Source organism: Heteronotia binoei, chromosome 2 (genome assembly GCF_032191835.1).
Source record: "Heteronotia binoei isolate CCM8104 ecotype False Entrance Well chromosome 2, APGP_CSIRO_Hbin_v1, whole genome shotgun sequence".
Classification (NCBI taxonomy): domain Eukaryota; kingdom Metazoa; phylum Chordata; class Lepidosauria; order Squamata; family Gekkonidae; genus Heteronotia; species Heteronotia binoei.
The window spans coordinates 84,810,614-84,832,318 of NC_083224.1; the positions used below are offsets into that span (position 1 = coordinate 84,810,614).

The 21,705-nt window shown below is 45.9% G+C and overlaps 1 protein-coding gene across 2 annotated transcripts in view; it reads left to right on the forward strand.

Moving 5' to 3' along the window:
* Positions 1–21,705, forward strand: part of GRM4 (glutamate metabotropic receptor 4) — a 618,169-nt gene that overhangs the window by 241,175 nt on the left and 355,289 nt on the right. For both annotated transcript variants that reach the window (XM_060231489.1, XM_060231490.1), the window contains one exon: positions 11,216–11,432. In XM_060231489.1, the coding sequence (XP_060087472.1) occupies positions 11,216–11,432 (217 nt within the window). The remainder of the gene's footprint in view (positions 1–11,215; positions 11,433–21,705) is intronic.

Consider the following 21,705-nt stretch of genomic DNA (forward strand, 5'->3'; position numbering starts at 1 on the left):
ATTTCCAACTCTGGAATGACATCGCATCATGACATTTTCACAGAAGATTTTTTAAGAGGTGGTTTGCTATTGCTTTTCCCAGTCATCTACACTTTACCCCCAGCAAGCTGGGTACTCATGATAACCACCTACAAATTTCAATTTGGCTCATTATGTTATGCTTGTCGTTTTCCTTCTTCCCCCTTGCCAAACATATCACCACTAGGGAGTAGGAAGAAAGAAAAAATGGCAACAGACCAGCTGAAGTTGAGGATTCTTCTTCTTGGTTCTTTGTAATAAAGACTTATGATGGTGTTTTGAAGCCTTCATTACTGACAACAGTCCTGAGAATTGTAGCTTTTTAATAAGTACTGATCAAGAACTTTTCCTTCTTGCAATTTAGTAAATTTGGGAACACAGGGGAGGACAAGAAGGAAATGGACAGATGAAAGGACTGGCAGCTGTGGAGGACTGGCCTTAGACTATGACTTTTCAGGCTTTGGGGGCGGGGAATCTCAGACTTAGAATAATAAAATCACAGAGTTGGAAAGGACCTCCAGGGTCATCTAGTCCAACCCCCTGCACAATGCAGGAAACTCACAAATACCTCCCCCTAAATTCACAGGATCTTCATTGCTGTCAGATGGCCATCTAGCCTGTTTAAAAACCTCCAAGGAAGGAGAGCCCATCGCCTCCCGAGGAAGCCTGTTCCACTGAGGAATCGCTCTAAAGGTCAGGAAGTTCTTCCTAATGTTGAGTCAGAAATTCTTTTGATTTAATTTCAACCCACTGGTTCTGGTCCTACCTTCTGAGGCCACAGAAAACAATTCCACCCCATCCTCTATATGACAGCCCTTCAAGTACTTGAAGATGGTGATCATATCACCTCTCAGCTGCCTCCTCTCCAGGCTAAACATCCCCAGCTCCTTCAGCCTTTCCTCATAGGACTTGGTCTCCAGACCCCTCACCATCTTCGTCGTCCACCTCTGGACCTGTTCCAGCTTGTCTATATCCTTCTTAAAATGTGGTGCCCAAAACTGAACATAATACTCCAGGTGAGGTCTTACCAGAGCAGAGTAAAGCGATACCATCACTTCACATGATCTGGACACTATACTTCTGTTGATACAGCCCAAAATTGCATTTGCCTTTTTAGCCACCGCATCACACTGTTGACTCATGTTCAGCATATGATCCACTAAGATCCCTAGATCCTTTTTGCACATACTACTGCTAAGACAAGTCTCCTCCATCCTAAAACCATGCATTGGATTTTTACTACCTGAATGCAGAACTTTACATTTATCCCAGTTAAAATTAATTTTATTGGTTTTAGCCCAGTTTTCCAGCCTGTCAGGGTCATCCTGTATCCTGTTTCTGTCTTTTACTGTATTTATTATTTATTTATTTATTACTTTGCATTTATATCCCGCCCTCTCCGCAAGCGGACTCAGGGCGGCTTACAGTATTTGCAACCCCTCCCAATTTAGTATAATTGACAAGTTTAATAAGCATTCCCTCTATTCCTTCATCCAAATCATTGATAAAGATGTTGAACAAAACAGGTCCCAGGACAGATCCTTGAGACACTCCACTTGTCACTACTCTCCAAGAGGATGAGGAATCATTCACAAGCACTCTTTGGGTGTGATCTGTCAACCAGTTACAGATCCGCCTAACGGTAACAGGATCCAAACCACATTTTACCAACTTGTCAACAAGGATAGTATGTGGAACCTTATCAAAAGCCTTACTGAAATCAAGATAAATGATGTCTACAGCATTCCCCTGATCCAGCAAGGTAGTCACTTTCTCAAAAAAAGAGATCAGGTTATGTGTGTTTATGACTCTATTCACTGCACTTTAGCACTCTCCCACTGTATTATACTTCCTTCTGACTTTTTTAAAGAGTTCTCTAGGTTCATAAAGACTTGAACTATCCCAAACTGCTATGGAAAGGCTTCATCCATCAGTACAAGAGACTAGTTGTTGCCATCTATGGATTGTGCCGTTTACTCAATTTGTTTTGCTTTCTTCCTTTCTGGAAATGAATAAATGTCTTTCTGAGTAGTTGCTATTTGTGAGGGCAGTCCCTTCCTCTCATCCAGTTATGGTGCCATCTGAGGTTGGATCACTTTGTGAAGTTTTTTTTAACCATCTTCAGCAATTCTGAAACATTTTCTTTTAAAACACATTGTGCTTCAGTAACGGAAATCTTCAGTTTGGGGGTCAAAACTTGGACTGGTGAACTAGAGTCGGACTTAGGGGCACTGTTGCACATTGAAGACACTGTGAGCAGAGGGAAGAAAAAGGGAGGGTGCCAATATGTCAGTCTTTGTACTCAAGTACATGTGCTAGATAATGTTGACTCAAGGGATGGTGGCATGCAGGTTCTCAACTGTTATGTATGTGGACTCTTGTGAGAACTGAACTGGGTGTTCCTGCCTGGTTTATGGGAGCCAGAGGACCAGAGCTTGGGGACTTGGGAACAATCGGCAGCAGGATCCTAATTTCTGCTGCCCCGCTTCAATCACAGGCCCCCTGCTGGTTTGAATGGACCAATAGAATGTTTGCACGGGAACCCTGATGTGTATATAAGTTGACCCTGTGGGCCAAGTCTTCTGTCTTATGCTTAGTCTTACTATGTAATCAATAAAGAGCTGATGTTCACTGTCACCTCGACTCATCGATCCATAGAACCCACTATATTATATCAACAATTCCAGCTTTCATTTCCAGGTAAAATCAAGTGTCAAGTTCTCAGGACAGCTGAAAAAAAATTATGGGACTCAAAAAGCATCGAGAGACTTACGGTTACAAGGGTCCAAAAACTTCTTGCTTTGCTGTTCCTTTCCCAAACATCCTTTCTATTCCCTCTTTCTCTGTTTCTACTGACACTCCTTCCACACAATTTACACCAATGTTCCCCTGCCTACAAAGGACTGCAGTTTATGCCCATGCAAATTATGCATGGAAAGCAGAATCACAATAATCTGCACTGGGTGGCCATCAGCTGGTTACTTAAATATCAGCTTTACAACTCGGTCAGGGAACTGGGAAGTTTAGATGTACCTTTGTGGGTGAGGAAAGATATTATCTGATCTGAATTGTCACAGTTCAGGCTGAGTTATAAATCTAAATAAAGGCAATAATAATTTAGACTCTGGCAGAAAAGAAATGCTGGTTTCATATTTTATTATGCATTATAATTGATGAGTCTAGGAGTCTCTAGGAATTAGAGATAAGACAAATTTGCCTCCCCAAAGCACTGCAAAAATCTTCTCTGCCAATTTTGATGGTGATTGCTGAATGGTTCTCCAGATACTATCCAGCCATCTGATATCTCCCTTTGATGGTTTATATTTGATTTCAGCATTTGATATCAATTATATCAAAGATCAGTAGTAAATATTTTTCAGCATTTTTGTTTACTTTCTGTCAGCTGTGGTTCACATTGCATAGCTCCTGTTAAGGTTCTAAAGAACTCAGAGAAGATTGGGAAGATTGTTTGAAAAGCATAGTACATTGGATGACTGGCATTCAATAGTATTTAACATTAGATAGTACTTGATCATTTATTTATTTATTTATTTTATTCGATTTATATCCCGCCCTACCCCACCGAGGTGGGCTCAGGGCGGCTCACAACACAAAAAGCTAACAAGGATCAGTTTAAAATACGTTAATAATTATATAATAAAATACATAAAATACATAAAAATACATAAAACTCACATCAATATGCACTATGCTACCTTTTCCTTAATCAATCCTTCAAATTTTTCCAGTATTCAATAATCTGATGTTCGAGATTTAATATTCAGGCATTCTGATCACAATTAATTATATGCCAACCGGAAGAGGGCTGTTTTACAGGCCCTGCGGAACTGTTCAATGTTCCGCAGGGCCCTCACCTCCTCCGGGAGCTGATTCCACCAACAGGGAGCTGCAATCGAAAAGGCCCTGTCTCTGGTCGCTTTCAGACGGGCCTCCTTTGGCCCAGGGATTGTAAGGAGGTTCTGAGACCCCGACCTCAGCACTCTCTGGGGAACATGTGGGGAGAGATGGTCCCTAAGGTAGGCAGGTCCCAGACCATAAAGGGCTTTAAAGGTCATAAACAGCACCTTGTACCGAACTCGGTATGTTATCGGCAGCCAGTGCAGTTCCCGAAGCCCCGGCTGAATGTGCTCCCATCTAGGGAGCCCTAACAACAGCCGGGCAGCGGCATTCTGCACTAGCTGCAACTTCCGGGTTCAGCACAGGGGCAGCCCCATGTAGAGGGCATTGCAGTAGTCCAGCCTCGAGGTGACCGTTGCATGGATGACTTTTGCCAGGTCACCGTCCTCCAGGAAAGAGGCCAACTGCCTTGCCCGCCTAAGATGAAAAAATGCGGACTTGGCAGTGGCTGCTATCTGGGCCTCCATAGTTAGAGTAGGCTCCAATAGCACCCCCAGGCTTCTAACCCTGTGCGCCGCTGACAGAGGCACACCATCGAGGGCCGGTAAGGGAATCTCCCTCCCCGGACCACGGCAACCCAGGCAAAGGACCTCTGTCTTCGTTGGATTTAGCTTCAGCCCGCTCAGCCTGAGCCATCTAGACACGGCCTGCAATGCCAGGTCCAGGTTTTCTGGGACACAGGCAGGCCGGCCGTCCATAAGCAAATAGAGCTGGGTGTCATCAGCGTACTGGTGGCAACCCAGCCCATATCTCCGGGCAATCTGGGCAAGAGGGCGCATGTAGATGTTAAACAACATCGGGGATAGAACTGCTCCCTGAGGGACCCCGCAATCCAGCGGGTACCTCCGGGACAGTTCACCCCCAATCGCCACTCTTTGTCCCCGACCCTTGAGGAAAGAGGTAAGCCATTGCAGAGCCAACCCCTGAATCCCCACGTTGGCGAGACGGCAAGTCAGCAACCGATGGTCGACCGTATCGAACGCTGCCGTCAGGTCTAACAACATCAGTACCGCCGAGCCGCCTCGGTCCAGATGCCGCTGGAGATCATCCACTAGGTCAACCAGCACTGTCTCCGGAAGCATCCTCCAGGAAACTCTGTAGTTGCAACGCCACAGCCCTCTCAATGAGTTTACCCAAAAAGGGTAAATTCGAGACCGGCCGCTAGTGTGCCAATTCGGCCGGGTCCAATGTTGTTTTTTTTAAGAGGGGGCGGACCACTGCCTCCTTAAGAGGTGTTGGAAATTGCCCTTCCATCAGGGATCTATTTATGATATCCCATACAGGATACCTAAGCTCCCTCTGTACAAGTAATGGTATTTTTATCTGACCACGTTTGAGGGATAGCTTGCCATAGTATGTAGTATTTCACAGCTATAAGATTTCAAGTTTGAAGCCTTCCAAAATCAGTTCATCTGAGAATGGAAACAATCCAAATAATTTGTATTTTGAATTTTGAAAATCTGAATTTGAATTATGCATTGAAAAGGTTTTGAATGAGAAATATGGAACATTTAGTAGAGTTCAAATATTTGCAGAGATTCATTTCAGCTCTGTTATGAATGTATGAAACTAATAAGGAACTAATAACAAGATTGGTTTGACTTCCCATTTAAAACTGATATGGAGAATTCACTATGAATTTCAGGTCTGGAAATAATTTGTGGAATAATGGAAGTCTGAGTAGTGTATATGGCAGTGCTGATCTTTCTTCTACCAAATGGGCTTCTGAAGTTGGGGTTCAAAACAGCGGTGCCAGCATGAGGCTGGGAACCTGTCAGAGACTCACCAGGAGGGGTGCCTTGTCACCAGCAATGTACCAGCATTGCTGGCAATGACATCTTTTCTGACATGACTGGAAATGATGTCATCACACTGCTGGTGGCACTCTAGCTTTTGACTCAAATGCTAACCATATAATGTTGGTTGAATGCTAGAGCATCATCAGTGACATGATGTCACTTCTGGTTATATTGGAAGTGACATCATTGCAGCACCAGTTATTGGTGATGCGATGGCGTGGCTTGGAAAGGCATTTAAAGAGACCATGGTTTCTTTAAACACTTTCAAGCCCCACCAGTGCAAGTGTGTCTGCTGACACAAACCACACTAATCTCCTAAAACCAGCTGGGATGTTTGTGGGAGGTTTGTGAGGGGTGGGGTGGGATGGCACACAGCAAGGTTTCTGAACCACAAACCATGCCCAATTCATGCTGAATTTTGGTTTATAATTTGGTTCATGCTCATACGTACCTATTGCCCAGCCTGGCCTAGCAAGCAGCAGAAAACTGGGGGGGGGGGGGGAAGGGGAGCACATGGGGGGCTTACCATAGAGTTTTGACCAGTTCCTAGAAAGGTATGACATAATGTCTGACACTGATGTCATGCCACCAGCCAACTGGCATCCCTAAGTGGAAGTAGTCCCAGAGATTTGGAAGGTTAGAGTGGAAAATGTATATTCTGAGGCTTGCAGCCAGCAGCAACGCTGCTAGGCTGCATTAGCCTGTTTGCCGCCCAGGGCAGCAGGAGTTGGCACGTGCTGTTTGGGCGCTCAATTCTGTGGGCAGGGTTTGGCATTCCCAACTGCCAGACCCTGCTCTGCCTTCAAGTCCTTTGGACGTTTGGGAGGTGGCTTGAGGGCTGCTGAGGCCTTTAGGGTTGCGTTGGGAGCTTCGCAGTGGCGGCGAGCGTCGGAACGGGATTTGCGGCGGCGGTGGCAGCAGTGGCGGTGGCTTGTTTGAGGCTGAGTTTGCTTGGGGCTGGGCTGCCAGGGGCCTGGGTGTGCCTGGGGCAGGGGCTGGTCTTCCAGGAGCCTGGGTGGTTGGAACTTGGGGGATTGGCCTCCTTACTTGTCGGGAGCAGGCGTAGTGGAGTCCCAGGTGAGTTTTTTTTGGGTGGCTGGAGGATTGAAGGTTGCCTTTTTTCGGAAGGAGGGGGTGGTGTTGCCTTTTTTAGTCCCTTTATTGGAAAAGGTGGCTGCCATTCCTGTGTCCCTGAGGGGCAAATCCCTTTGGCCCCTGAAAAAACGGAAGGTCCGGTCCAAAACTGACATTTTATGGATCGAGATAGATACTGTTGCACAGCAGTCTAGGGTACCTTTTCAAAAGATAGTTGAGTTGAGAGCTAGGGTTTCTGCCTTCCTTCTTAAAAAGAAGTTTACCTCGCTGGAGTTACAACAGCTGGTGGGGCACCTCAACTTTGTGTGCAAAGTGGTTGCTCCAGGGAGGGCTTTTCTTAGAAGGCTTTGTGATGCTATGGCAGGGTTACGCCTGTATCAGCATAGGACTCAGGTTACCTGCAGCATGAGGGATGATTTGAGGGTTTGGCAGGAATTTTTGGAGTTCTTCAATGGAGTCTCCTTTTGGAGAGACAACATGAGGCTCGAAGCTGAGCTTCAGGTCATGTCTGATGCTTCGGGGTCTTTGGGTTTTGGAGTCTATTTCCATGGACACTGGTGCGCAGATAGTTGGCCTGATTCTTGGGTGAAGGTGGGTGTGGACCAAGATCTTACGTTTCTTGAGTTCTTTTCCATTTTAGTCGCGGTTTGGCTGTGGGGGAAGGATATGGCCAATCACACTGTCCATTTTTGGTGTAATAATATGGCAGTAGTCCACGTCATTAATTCCCTTTCATTCAAATCTCAGCAGGTGATGAGGTTGGTGAGGGCCTTCACTCTGCGCTGTTTGCGGCTTAATATTTTGTTTTTAGCCAAACATGTTCCTGGGGTGAGTAACGGGGTGGCTGACGCTCTATCTCTCATAAACAGACAGAGAGGTCTGTGCCAGCTGGCCCCAGATGCTGACAGAGAGGCAGTGCCAATGCCCCAGGAGCTGTGGCTGATTGGAGAGCCGAGGCCTGCAGAGCGATAGGCCTAGCCATTACGCCCAGCACCAAGAAGTCTTATGAATGGGCTGTGTGGCAGTTTGAAGACTTTAGGGCCGAGGTAGGGTATCACATCATTTGGCCCCTCCCGGTGGAGCAGTTGCTCCACTACTGTGTTTCGTTTCGAGGTAAAGGATTGGCTGTGCGATCCATTAGGGGGCGCCTGTCAGCATTGGCTTTTGCCAGTAAGGTGCTGGGTTATAGGGAGGAGACAGCTGACTTTCGGCTTCGAAAGATGTTGGAGGGGTGGGCCAGAGAGGCCGGACCCAGAGTGGACACATGGAATCCTATGTCTCCGTCAATTCGGCGGGGTTTGGGACGTGGTGTGTGCTTCTGCTTTTGAAGCATGTTTGTTTCATGCTGCATCCTTAGTGGCGTTTTTTGGGGCCTTGAGAGTCAGTGAACTGGTGGCGCAGTCCACAAATGGGCTCTCTTATTGAGGGATCTGAGGCTATCTGAGGGTAAGGCAATGATTACGGTTTGTCGCTCTAAGATGGATCAGTTGCAGAAAGGTGTGGTACTTGAGTTGGGTAGTTGCTCAGAGCTTGAGCTGTGTCCGGTTACTGCGTTGGCTGCTTATTTGGCAGCCCGGGAGCCCGGTGAAGGGTTTTTGTTTTGCCATCACGGTGGTAGCCCGTTGATGAGACATCAGTTTTGGGCGGTGACGTCACGGGCTTTAGGTAAACTGGGTTTGACAGGAGTGCGGTTTGGGACCCACTCCTTTAGGATTGGGGCAGCCTCAAAAGCTGCCGCCGTGGGGTATCCTTCCTCTTCGATTCAGCGCTTGGGCCATTGGCGTTCCTCGGCTTACAAGTTTTATGTTCGACCATTTCTTAGGCCTTAGGTAGCTTGTTATTTGGTTGCTACTGGTTATGTGCCTGTTTAACTGTTTTTTCTCTTTAGATGCTGTTGTTCCTGGCCAGAGGAGCCAAGTTCTCATCTGTGGCCATAGCCACGTGTTTTGGGCCGCTCACCAGGCGCGGAGAACTTTGGTCGGTTCTCAGCTGGGACTCAGCCAACATGTTGGTATTGAATGGCGGGGGTGCCGGGGCCTTCAGTGGCCAGGCCTGCTGCCTTTGTTATTTCGAGATAGTGTGGGTCCTCCTCCCCAGGTTTTAATTGTTCACCTGAGAGGCAATGATCTGGGGCTTTTAAAGGGCAAGGCCTTAGTTTGGCAGGCCCGTGATGACTTTCAGCACATTAGGGAGCGATGGCCTGGGACCATCATAGTGTAATCAGCCATGCTGCCCCACCGGGTTTGGTGTTGTGCTTGGGACCTTTGGTGTCCTTTGCTGTTGTGCAGCTGTTGAGAGGGCCCGGTATAAGACTAATAAGGAAATTAAAAAGGTGTTAGAAGGGGGGTTGGGCCACTATTTGCCCCATCCAGACATTTCAACGAAATTTCCTGACCTCTACAGAGGGGATGGGGTGCATCTCTCAGAAAAGGGTAACATGCTTTTCCTGAGAGATTTGCAGCAAGAGTTGCGGGTGGCTTTGGGTCTCCCGGTGGGTGCTAAGCCCTAAGTAGAGATGTGGCCTTAGTTGTGGCAGTTTTGGGGGGTTTAGGACACTATACAGCTAGGGGAGGACTGTGAAGCATCCCCCTTTTGGGGAATTAGGGGTCTGGTATGACCAACCTTGGGGTTTGGAGACCCGGGTTTGGAAAATGCAGACCGTTCTGGAGGCTCGGCTAGAGGGTGCCTTTCCGTCGAGATGTGCGTCTGGGTTTGGGCCCTCTGGTGCGTGCCTCCCTGCTGGGCCTGCCTGGAGGGGGCTGAGTCTCTTGCCCGCTAATGGCAGGGGAGCGGTGACCCCTAGCCCTGGCCAGGCTGCTGGTTGGGTACCCTTGCCATGGATTATGTTGTTTAATAAAAGTGGCCCAAGTTTATTCCAATACATTGTGTCCGGCTCTTTATTCTGACCTTGGGGGGCAATTGTGTTTTCTCACTTTTCTCTAACAGCTACTACTTCTGCCAAAGTAACTTGTTGATAGCTTCAGCTGCCATGTTTTATAAAAAAAACACCCTTCCTTGCTATCCCTGGAGTTCCTGACTGCCCTTTTGAAGTCTGTCATAATTAGACTCAAATCTTGGGAGGAGATGAGACTGGTGGGTGGTGACAGCTGCACCAATTAAGCAAAATATAAATCACAACAAGGGTAAAATTAAAGCAGCAGATATTCATTTTATCTGCTTCTTTTTTTTTTTGGTACATTCAAACCTGGTGCTGGGAGCCCTTCAGATCTCCATCAAGTAGCAGTTCCAGGGCTTCCAATCCATCTGAAATCTCTCTTTTTCCTTCTGTATCTATTCTTTAGATATGAAAAGGTGAAGCATTTGTCTGACTGCTTTTGTTTGTTCTTGGGGAAGACTCCAGTGTTTCTTTCATCCATCATTTATTTATTTATTCTATAACTTATATCCCGCCCTTCCCACAAAATGGCTCAGGGCGGCTCACAGCAAACAATAAAACAGAGTTCAGAATTATTACATTTAAAAGTTAAAACATTTAAAAACCTAAAAACCTTAAAATTTTAACATTAAATTTATACCGTATGAGTCACAGAAGTCTAATAAGCTACATTTATTTCCCAGTCAGGCGTAGGCTAACCGGAAGAGGGCTGTCTTACAGGCCCTGCGGAACTGAGCAAGGTCATTCTATGTTGTGTTGCCAAATTTTGTGGGAGAAACATAGAGCTACAACAGCATTATATCTGATGTGTCCCAAGCTCCTCATCTGGGACAATCAAATGGAATATGTTCGGAAGGAAGGGAGGAAGGGAGGGGAAAAAGCAAATATTATTTTAACTGCTGCTGCTGCTGTTCTCCATCCTGTGAATCATACCTATCATATTAAAAGTTGAAAAAGCTCTTGGGAGAATCTGAAGGCATCTGGAGATTGACATCCCCCATTGTTCATTCTTCAGAGTTTCTTTCTTTGCCTACTACCCCATTGTGTGTAAAGGATCTAAGGAATAAATCATGGGAGCAGACTGGGATTTTGGATTATGAGATATGGGGGCCTGAAGCATCTATATGTTTACTCATTACGTTGTAATGTTTTAATGTGTCTTAAGGACTGTGTCTTAAGGGCTGTTAAGGACTGTGTCCTGATTTGTTCTTTGCTAGATCCAGTGATCATTCAGATTTCTCTCTGAACTGTGCTGCTCCTTGCCTCCTAATGTTGTGACATTATTCAAGCTGAACCCCATGGATTATCAAACTGCTTGTCCTGGCATAGATAGTCAGCAAGAGTTTCCTCCCATTTCCTTTGTAATGAGAAAGAGCAGCAATTTGTTTGTGGCTTCATGGAGCAGTCAGAGATTAGATACTCAGATGCTAATCTATGTTTTATGGATTTTCCCAGTTTAATATTGTGATCTTTTGCTTTGTTCTTACAGATTCCCCAGATAAGCTATGCTTCCACTGCCCCCGACCTGAGTGACAATAGCAGATATGACTTCTTTTCCCGTGTCGTCCCCTCAGATACCTACCAGGCCCAAGCTATGGTGGATATTGTCAAAGCATTCAAGTGGAATTATGTTTCAACCTTAGCCTCTGAAGGCAGCTATGGTGAGAGTGGAGTGGAGGCTTTCATTCAGAAATCCAGAGAAGATGGTAAGTACAATTCTATTCTTATAAAGGCATAAGCCATAAGATAGAAATAGTGTATACAACTGCATGGAATAAACAATAAATAACTCCTCCTGTGTGATGAAATATGGACCTCTGAACTTCTGTGAACGATTGAAGTCTTGATGTAAAGTGATGCATTTATCTTTCAATTCATATGTCAGACTTGGAGGTCATGAAAGGTCATTTGAAAATTCTACTATGATATGCATATATCCATAGTACTGGAGGTACCAGATGTTTAAATAGTGACTTTCCTTTGGCTACATTGTCTAAGCAGTAATGTCTAATAGAGAGTTATTGCTGATGGTTGGTGTTGTTTTCAAAGGCCAAGGACCATGTTGTAACAAGGCAGTGTGACAAAAAGGATCACTACACAAATGCTGATCTAGCTGCATGTCTGCTTTGACCTGTCAGCAGGAATGTCATCAGATACTTCCTTTGATGAGGGATAAGGGGAGCATAAAAGTTCTAATAATTGTAACTAGAAAAGTTGTAACTATAGAATGGCCATAGAATAGGCAAGCCACAACAGTACATGTTGTGTTTCTGTTTCTACTGAGGAATCTGTAAGTTCAGCTTTGCTGATCCTGCAAAAACAGAGATGGTGTGAGGGTAAATGAAAATGTAATGATATGCTTTGTACATTTCTGGCATGGAGACAATGTTTTTCTAGCATGGTATTAGGTGGACCATACCATAGTTTTAGACAGAACTACATTTAAAATACAAACCCACTGCACACTATCTGATGCCAACAATGGGCAGTGACACTACTTCATTCACAGGCACAGCTGACTCATGGATGATCCTAACATGTGTGCAGCGCATGCTTAATTTTATTCTGGCTCAGAGAAGGATCAGTTTTTCTCTGTTTCAGTGGAGGGCTTATGGGAGAATAATATACATGTAAATAGAGTTATAGCTCAAATGACAGTAAAGCTAGCAAGGTCAATGCATTTTGTTTGTGTGTTTGATGAAGGTAACTTTGACTCTTGAAAGCTTATGCCCTGTGAAAATCTTGTTGATCTTGAAGGTGCTACTGGACTTAAATCTAGTCCTCACATTTTGACTGGCTGTGCTCTTTTGTCTTTGGGATCAGCTTAACAAGTGCACATTTAGAAGTAGAAGCTTTTCCAAGTGTATCTCCATGGTGGAAAAGTTTTACTTGAAGGATTTCTCTGTGCTAGGCAGCTGTTAAAGGCCAGGTGACTGGGCAAGTAAAAATGATGTGATCCTTACAGAAATATGCTGAAGTGTTTCCTAGATTCCAGACTTTCATGCACAAAGCCGCAAAGATCGGGGCCTTCAAAACTTCCCTTGGCAGATAGATTTCCCTGTAGTGTTTCTGTCTGGACTGGTTTGTGACCCTTCTGTCCCTCTGTCAGACTAGCTGTAGAAGGCTTTCCAACCTTGGGCAAGAGCCTGAGTGTTTATGTGTTTATCCAGCACATCAAGCTTATTGTAATTGCATATTTCTAAGGTCCGCACAGTGTCCAAATGTTAGATTTTGGTAATGCCCTACTGATATAATCCTGCTATAAATCTCACTTAAGTCCTTTTAATTGCACATCCTAGGCTGAATTCATTACTGTGACTGTTTGTGGAGGAATGGTGGTTTGTAGGGTCTTGTTGATACTATCATTTGGTCCATTTGGTGTCTATATAAGTAAACGAGTACATAAGAAGTACTGGTGTCAAGCGCCGATATTTCTCAATAACCAGTTTTTTGTTTTAAATCAAAGTAGTTTTATTGTTAGAAACTCGGGAGCTGTACCAAGGACACAAGCCTTGGGAGTAATGACATACACACAGTTACACAGTTGCTATATAGGATATCATCAAATAAAGGTTACCATACAGATGCATACTTGAGTCACGGGTTCAAAGGTTGCTAAACCACTATCTATTTTATTACTAAGGAATTTTAGGCTATTGGAAACATCAAACATTCTCACACTACTCTGGGAGAAGATAAGGGTTGTCTCTGTGAAACTGTGGGAGAGGCGACATGAAGGTAATGCCAGCCAGGCTGTAGCATAAACATCCTAGGGCCAGATGGATTTATTACTTGCCCACTGGCTGTAAATAAGGAGGGGGCAATAGAGAGCTGGTGACCTGCTCTTTCTCTAGAAAAATACATTACAGAAATGAGCGCGCTTGACATACTGCCCCCCCCAAAGCCCCCCTTCTGGGCTTTGAAGGATATTTAGCATAGAATTGTTTAATCAGCACTGGTACTCTCACATTTGAATTAATCACCCATTCGTCGTGTGCTGTTGAGAAATGCTTCCATCTAATCAGAAAATACAATACACCCCGCTTGTAGCACTTCTTTCCGGAGGCTCTCTGGCACTTAAAGCTTATTGTCCTTGTACCAGAAGCCCCCTTCCCCTTTTTTCACTCCATTGGGTACTGCATCTCCTTCTCTTTCCACCTCTTTAATCAGTCTCCCCCCTTCTCTTCGGTTTTTTCGTGCTTTGCTTGTGAGTGGGTGGTTACAGCTCCCCCCAAGTGGTTGGGGGAGATTAACGAATCAATCACCTCTCTTTGGCTGTTGTGCTGGGGGAGGTGAGATAGCGCATCAGCCAGGAAATTCTTAGACCCCGGAATGTGTTTCAATTTGAAATCAAATTTGGCGAAGAATCCCGGATCTGCTTCTCCATTAGTTTTCTACGCCCTGTTAGGGCTTTCAGGTTTTTGTGGTCTGTCCATATTTCAAACAGGACCCTTGCTCCTTCTAACCAAGACCTCCATGTCTTTAACGCGAACATCCTCGGCGTCCTCTGTGCCCCCACTCGAAGTTGGCACCATGGTATAACATGGAGTTACGGCAGATGAAGTGAGGACTCAGATGACTAGAGAGGCAGTGGTGGAGTACTCGAGACGAAGCGACTAGAACATCTTATAGAGAGTTTATGAGGTCCTATAAGATGGTAGTCAAAGCCGCAAAGAAAATGTACTTTGCGACCAAGATTGCATCTGCAATTTCGCGCTCGGCACAATCGTTCAATACAATTTGGACCCTTACAACGCTGCCACAAGGCAGGTTAAATTCTAAGGAATTGGAGATTGGCTGTGAGGCCTTTGCGAATTTCTCTGCAGATAAGATCTCGTCGCTCCGCCACGACCTTCCCACCACACTGGAGATAGTATGCGAACACGAGGCCCCATGCCTGTCTTCTAGTTTTATCCTGAATTGCTTCAGTACTCTCAGCCTAGAGGATGTTGACAGGATCCTCTCTACTGCACGCCCTACCACTTGTGATCTGGACCCTTGCCCCTCCTGGCTTATTAAAGCTTGCCAGAGGGAGCTTAGATATCCTATAGGGATATCGTGAATAGATCCCTTATGGAAGGGCGTTTTCCAACACTACTTAAAGAGGCTGTGGTCCGCCATCTCTTGAAAAAATCAACACTAGACCCGGCTGAAATGGCACACTACCGGCCGGTCTCGAATTTACCCTTTTTGGGTAAAATTATTGAGAGGGCAGTTACAGAGCTTTCTGGAGGACGCTTCCATTTTAGATTCCCACCAGTCCGGCTTTCACCCAGGCCATGGGGAGGAGACAGTGCAGGTTGCCCTAGTAGATGACCTCTAGTGGCACCTGGATTGAGGTGGCTCGGCAGTACTGATGTTGTTAGACCTATCGGCAGCGATCGATATGGTTGACCATTGATTGCTGACCTGCCGTCTTGCTGACGCGGGGATTCAGGGGTTGGCCTTACAATGGCTTTCCTCTTTCCTTGATGGTCAGGGACAAAGGTTGGAGATTGGGGGTGAACTGTCCCAGAGACATGCACTTGACTGTGGGGTGCCTCAGGGGGCGGTGCTCTCCCCGATGTTGTTTAACATCTACATGTGCCCCCTGCCCAGATTGCCTGGATGTATGGGCTGGGTTGTCACCAGTACACTGATGACACTCAGCTCTATCTGCTGATGGATGGACGGCCTGGCTGTGTCCCAGAAAATCTGGACCTGGTGCTGCAAGCCGTGGCTGGATGGCTTAAGCTGAGTAGACTGAAGCTAAATCCAGCGAAGACAGAGGTCCTTTGCCTGGGTCACGGGGGTCCAGGAAGGGAAATTCCCCTACTGGCCTTTGACGGTGCGCCACTAACAATGGCACGCAAGGTCAGGAGCTTTGGGGTACTACTGGAGCCTGCCTTGACAATGGAGGCCCAGATAGCAGCCACTGCTAAGTCCGCATTTTTTCATCTTAGGCAGGCAAGGCAGTTGGTTCCCTTCCTGGAGCATGGTGACCTGGCAACAGTGATCCATGCAATGGTCACCTCGAGGCTGGACTACTGTGATGCCCTCTACATGGGGCTGCCCCTGTACCGAACCCAGAAGTTGCAGCTAGTGCAGAACTCTGTGACCCAGCTGTTATTAGGAGCACATTCAGCCGGGACTGTGGGAACAGCACTGGCTGCCAATAGTATACCGGGTTCGTTACAAGGTGCTGGTTATTACCTTTAAAGCCCTATATGGCCTAGGACCTATCTACCTTAGGGACCATCTCTCCCCACATGTTTCCCAGAGAGTACTTAGATCTGGATCACAAAATCTGCTAGTAATCCCCGGGCCGAAGGAGGCCCGACTGAAATCGATCAGAGATAGGGCCTTTTCAGTCACAGCCCCCTGCTGGTGGAACCAGTTACCGGATGAAGTGAGGGCCTTGTGGATCCTTGAACAGTTCCACAAGGCCTGCAAGACTGTCCTCTTCCAGTTAGCATACAACTGACTGGCATTTAAGAACTTCGGAGGAAGCCCGTCACCATCAGATTAACACCAAATTAATAGACTGTTTCTGTTCCTTTGTCTTAACTGTCTTAATTGTTTTAACTACTGTAAATTATTGAATATGTATTTTAATATTTATTAATGTTATTGTTCTATGCTTTTATGTTGTAAGCCACCCTGAGCCCGCCTCGGTGGGGAGGGTGGGATATAAATCAAATAAACGTTACAGCGAATGCTTCCTTGTCCCACACCGACCAATTCCTCTGATTTTAGGAGAATTTTTTAGAGATGTAAGCGCAGGGTTTTAGGGACCCCCCCCTCATCTGGTTGCATTAAAATTGCCCCCATGGCGACATCACTGGCGTTGCATTGGACCATAAATGGTTTTAACTCATTGGGGTGAATCAGAATGGGTTCACTGGTGAACAATCTCTTTAACTTGGTGAATGCCTCTTGACAGCTTTCCATCCAATTTAATTTTGCTCCCAGCCGCTTGGCCTCAGGACCTCTTCCGTTTGTTTTAAGGAGGTCTGTCAAGGGGAGCATGGTGTGGGCGAACCCTTGAATAAAATTACAGTAAAAATTTGCAAATCCGATAAAGGATTGGAGCTGTCTACGTGTCCTTGGGGGCTTCCAATCTAGCACTGCTTGTATTTTAGCTGGGTCCATTGGCAAACCCCTCCCCGACACTCGGTAGCCTAGGTAATCCAATTCTGTCTTATGGAACTCGCACTTGGATAGTTTCGCATACAGTTGGTTTTCATAGAGGGTTGCTAAGACTTTCCTCACCAATTTCACATGTGAGAGGAGGTCTTTGGAATAAATAATTATATCATCCAGGTACACCAGTACCCCTCGGTACAAATACTTTCGTAGTACTTCATTTATGAAGTTCATGAAGACTCCAGGGGCCCCTTGCAACTCGAATGGCATGACTAAGTACTCAAATTGCCCCATCGGCATGTTAAACGCCATCTTCCATTCGTCTCCCTCTTTTATGTGTACCCGGGAGTAAGCATCTCTCAGATCCAGCTTGGTAAAAATCTTTCCCTCTGACATGATGCTTAATAGGTCCTTTATGAGGGGTATGGGGTACGCATTCGATGTCGAAATTGTGTTGCTTCCCCTAAAATCCATACATAGCCTAAGCCCCCGTCTTTCTTTTTCCTAAAAAGCACTTGGGCAGCGTGGGGGGCCGTGGTCGGCCTAATGAACCCACATTTTAGGTTCTTGTCTTAAAACTTGTGGAGCTTTGCTTTTTCAGCCCACCCCATGGAGTAGAGTTTGGCTCTGGGGAGGCTCTGCCCCAGAATCAGCTCTATGTCACAGTCAGTGTCCCGATGGGGGGGGGGAGATCATTACCTTCTTCTTCACTGAATACTTGTTTTAAGTCTCTGTACTCTTTTGGGATCGATCTCACCTCTTCTATAGTGAGGCATAGTTTTTCATTCAAGGGGGGGCGGTTCAGGGCCCCATTCCACGTTCCATTTGTGAGGCTCGCATCCTCCATCTCTAAAGTATATGATTTGGTCCCCCCATTTTATGTTGGGTTCATGTTTAGCCAGCCATCCCACTCCCAGGACAATGTCCAATGACGATGAAGGGGCCACGACAAAAATCTCTGTATCCCAGCGGTCTTCTATCCCCATTGGCACCCCTTGGGTTTGTTCCGTGCAGGGTTCCCCTTTCATTACTGTCTCATTCATCTGTTCAAATTGTATGGGATGCTGCAGAGGACTCGTAGGGAGTCCAAGAGCCTCCACTAGTTTGGGTGTGGTTATGTCTCTGGTGAACCCAGAATCTAGTAGCGCTCAGGCATGTATAAAACACTTAACTCTATGGTTCAGTAAAGTCAATGGGATGAAGAACAAAGTTCCCGTAATTCTCGCCCTCAGTGGCGCCGTTAATTCCACGACCTGTTGCTCAGCACCTCTCAGTGCAGGTTGCTCTTGTTTCCTGCCGGCTCGTCTTCCCAGGCATCTTCTCCCATTTCGTCAATGATGATGATCTCCTTTTCCCGTGGGGTTGCGGATGCCGAGCTGCCCTTTGCTGGTTCTTTTGCTTGTCCCTCCACCTTCTTCGTTTTGGGTGTGCTGGTCTTCAGGGTGAGGGGGGGCTCGAGGCCGCTCGGGGCAGTTTGCCGCCATGTGGTTGGGGTTGCCACAGCAAAAGCAGCGTCTGGGGGTGGTTGGTTTAGTTGTCTCCCCGGACTGGCCTGCTTTGCACCCTTCTGCCTTTACCCCCAGCCGAGACTCATGTCCCCCCTTACCCCCTTGCTACTGTTGATGCTGGAGAGCCACTCTCTTCATGTTGGTTTCCACTTCCCCCACCAGTTGCACCTACCCTACCAGTGAAGTAGGGTGAGCTTGTTGGAGGACTCAATCCAACACGCTTGCATTCAGGCCCCTCTGGAACTGCTTGATCTTCATCTGTTCGTTCCACCCCCTTCGGTTTGGAGCCTAAGTAATCCACTTGGCTAAACTCATCGGGGAAGGTGTACCCCCAATAGAACATAAAGCTATTAGCTTGTATTGAAAAGTACTCCACCTCCTCGGGGTCCCTGTTGAAGGTGGCATTTAGCTCGCGACCCCGGCCGTAATCCCTCGGTGGCGGCGGCTGAGGTTGCTGGGGTTGCTGCAGTTGTTGGGGGGGGGGGTGTTGTTGTGGTTGCCCCCCTCTCAGCGCTGGAGGTTGCAGTGCCCGGTCTAAATGCCTTCTCACTTCTTGGGTCATAAAGGCGTTATTTGCCCACATTTCTTCTCTGAGACCTCTAGCCATCTCTGCCATCTCCAACCTCATCATTTGGAGGAAGTCCCGTGGGTTGGGATTTTGTTCTTCCTCCTCCTCATCATTTGGGATCAGATTGGGACCTCGTTCTTTTCGACCATCCCCTCCACTTGCCTCAGAGGTGCCTTGGTCGCTGTCGTCCCCCATCCGTGTGCATAGGGGGGGTAGCGCTAAGATCGCCTCTCTCCGAGCGGGTGCTTCATCCATCAGGCTAGTGGACCTGCTGGGGCCCCAATCCATTGGGGTTATGAACAGTCACTGTATGTGCAGTGGAGACCCTCTCCCTGCCGGCCTCCGGACATTGAGTACGTGCCACGTAGGTTGTCTTGGGGCTGTGTCAGGTCCTTGATCTTCGCCAATCGGTCATTCTGGGTTGTCGGGAGCTTCTCTGTTATCTGGAGCCTTCTCCGCCATCGTGGTAGAAAGTTTCCAATTTGGTTATGTCCCCAAGTGGGATTACTCGCAAAATGTCAAGCACTGATATTTCTCAATAACCAGTTCTTTGTTTTAAATCAAAGTAGTTTTATTGTTAGAAGCTCGGGAGCTGTACCAAGGACACAAGCCTTGGGAGTAATGACGTACACACAGTTACACAGTTGCCATATAGGATATCATCAAAGGTTACCTGTAAATAAGGAGGGGGCAATAGAGAGCTAGTGATCTGCTCTTTCTCTAGAAAAATACATTACAGAAATTAGTGCGCTTGACAACTGGTTGCCTCAAGAAAGTCAAACAATGAAAGTATTTCTCTTGAGAGAGATTAAACCAAGAGTTCTTAAAATATGAATCAAGCTAGCCTAAGAGACTCATGGACAGATGTCAAGGGGAAGATAATCACCTCTGTGAATGTATAATGTTACATGAGCCAGGAGCCAGGAGCCAGAATATTGCACTCCTCTACACATGCATGAGGTATGAATAATGTTACCATAAACTTCATCATTTAAGGGACTGCAGTTATTGGGACACAAGGGAAAAGGTGACGTCCATGGACAAGATGAGTTCTTATATATCTCTAATAACTATACACACCTATTTTAAAGACATGTTTACTTGCTGGGCCAATGATTAGTACCATTCTTGGCTTTGCTACATTTGCGAAAGTTGAGGTAGCTATTTCTTAATGAAGTTGGGTTCACTAGGACCAGATTTCAGGATTAAATTTTATTGCTACCAACTTCCAAAGATGCTGAGAGCTTGAAAATAAACATTATTGGCACTATACTGTGATAAATTTTTGTTTTACGTGCAAGTTGAGTCCCCTCACACCATTACGTTGACATTTTTGTTCAAAATACACACTGTGTACCATATCTGTGCAATAGCTATTTCTGCAGGGTTTCACACAAGTTGCTTCATACGCTAGAAGGTCATGAACACATAAATGCAGCCAATCTGAGCAGCTTTTCATCATGCAGTTGCCTAGGAAAATGTGCATCGTCCTCTGAGGGACTACTACTGCTCTCCAGCATCAGTATAAGAATGTACAAGTGTGAATGTCTCCCTATTTGAAGAGTTCTATCTGTCTTATTAACAACAATGAGTTATGTAAACATGCTTCAAACATGATGGGCCCTACCAATCTGCTCAGCTAACTCTGAAGCCTTTCTCCAATGACAATGGGTCCTCTATTGGTGGAAGAAGCTGCTTGGACTTCAGACTTGGCTGGGCAGAGTGATAGGATACAAGCAGTGAAGCAACAGGCTGCACATCCCTAAAGTATATATTTTTGTTAGTCAAACATGTCTTAATAGGAAGAATTTGGCAAACATAATGCCTTTGTGTACATATTAAAGTACAAATCCTATGAGGCAGTGTGAGAACATGTTTGTGCAATTTGCTCCAAATCTGTCAGTTCACCTGCCTTTACCAGTAATGATTACTGAGTTGGGCAGCAATACAGGACACTGGGAGACACCTTGTAAATGTGAACACCAGCTGTGAGAATGTCTCTGCTTCATGCCTTTAAAGACTGTAGCAAAACAACAGAAAGGGAGGTGGTGGTGGTGGCAGAAAAAGAAGCTTGTGGGGGAATCTGTGGGAGAGCAGTATGTGATTGTACATACATAATCATGTTGTTGGTTGCACAACCAAGCATATGTGAAGAATATGAACACAAGTAAACACTTTGGCTGATGTCTGACTGTGCTGGTTGCTACTAGAAGAAAACAGAGTCTGGGTTGACCCTCCTTGATTGCAGTTTCTTGCTGATTTTCACAAATTCTGTTCAATAGAAGTCAACTCTTACTTTAAAAACCAAAACAACTTACATGTAGGGCATAATATGAGGGCTGCGAGGAGAAGCCAATTTTCCCACAAGATGACGGAGAACAGTTTCAAATTCCTTCCTTGCTTAAACCTTATACTGCAATGTTACCCAAAGAGGCAGTCTCTTAGTTAGCTGGTGGAATTAGCTTTTAGAAGATACAGTGAGAGGGGGTAATCGTGATTCTCCACCTATGTTTTTGGGGATTTTTCCCTTAAGAGAACTCTTGAAGTAAACCAGGCAGGTGTTCAACTGGAAAGATTTTTATTTAAAAGACAATAGAAATTAACTGAAAACACTTAGGTAAGTGGAGCAACAGGAGGAAAGACGTCTTAGGGTAGGGTGATAATTACCAATCTCAAGGAAGGGTCCACAGAAGCAGCAAAATGGCCAGCATTTAATGAAAAGAAGATAGAACAAAAAATGGGATGTTTATGGATAATGCAAGAGACATACACACAACA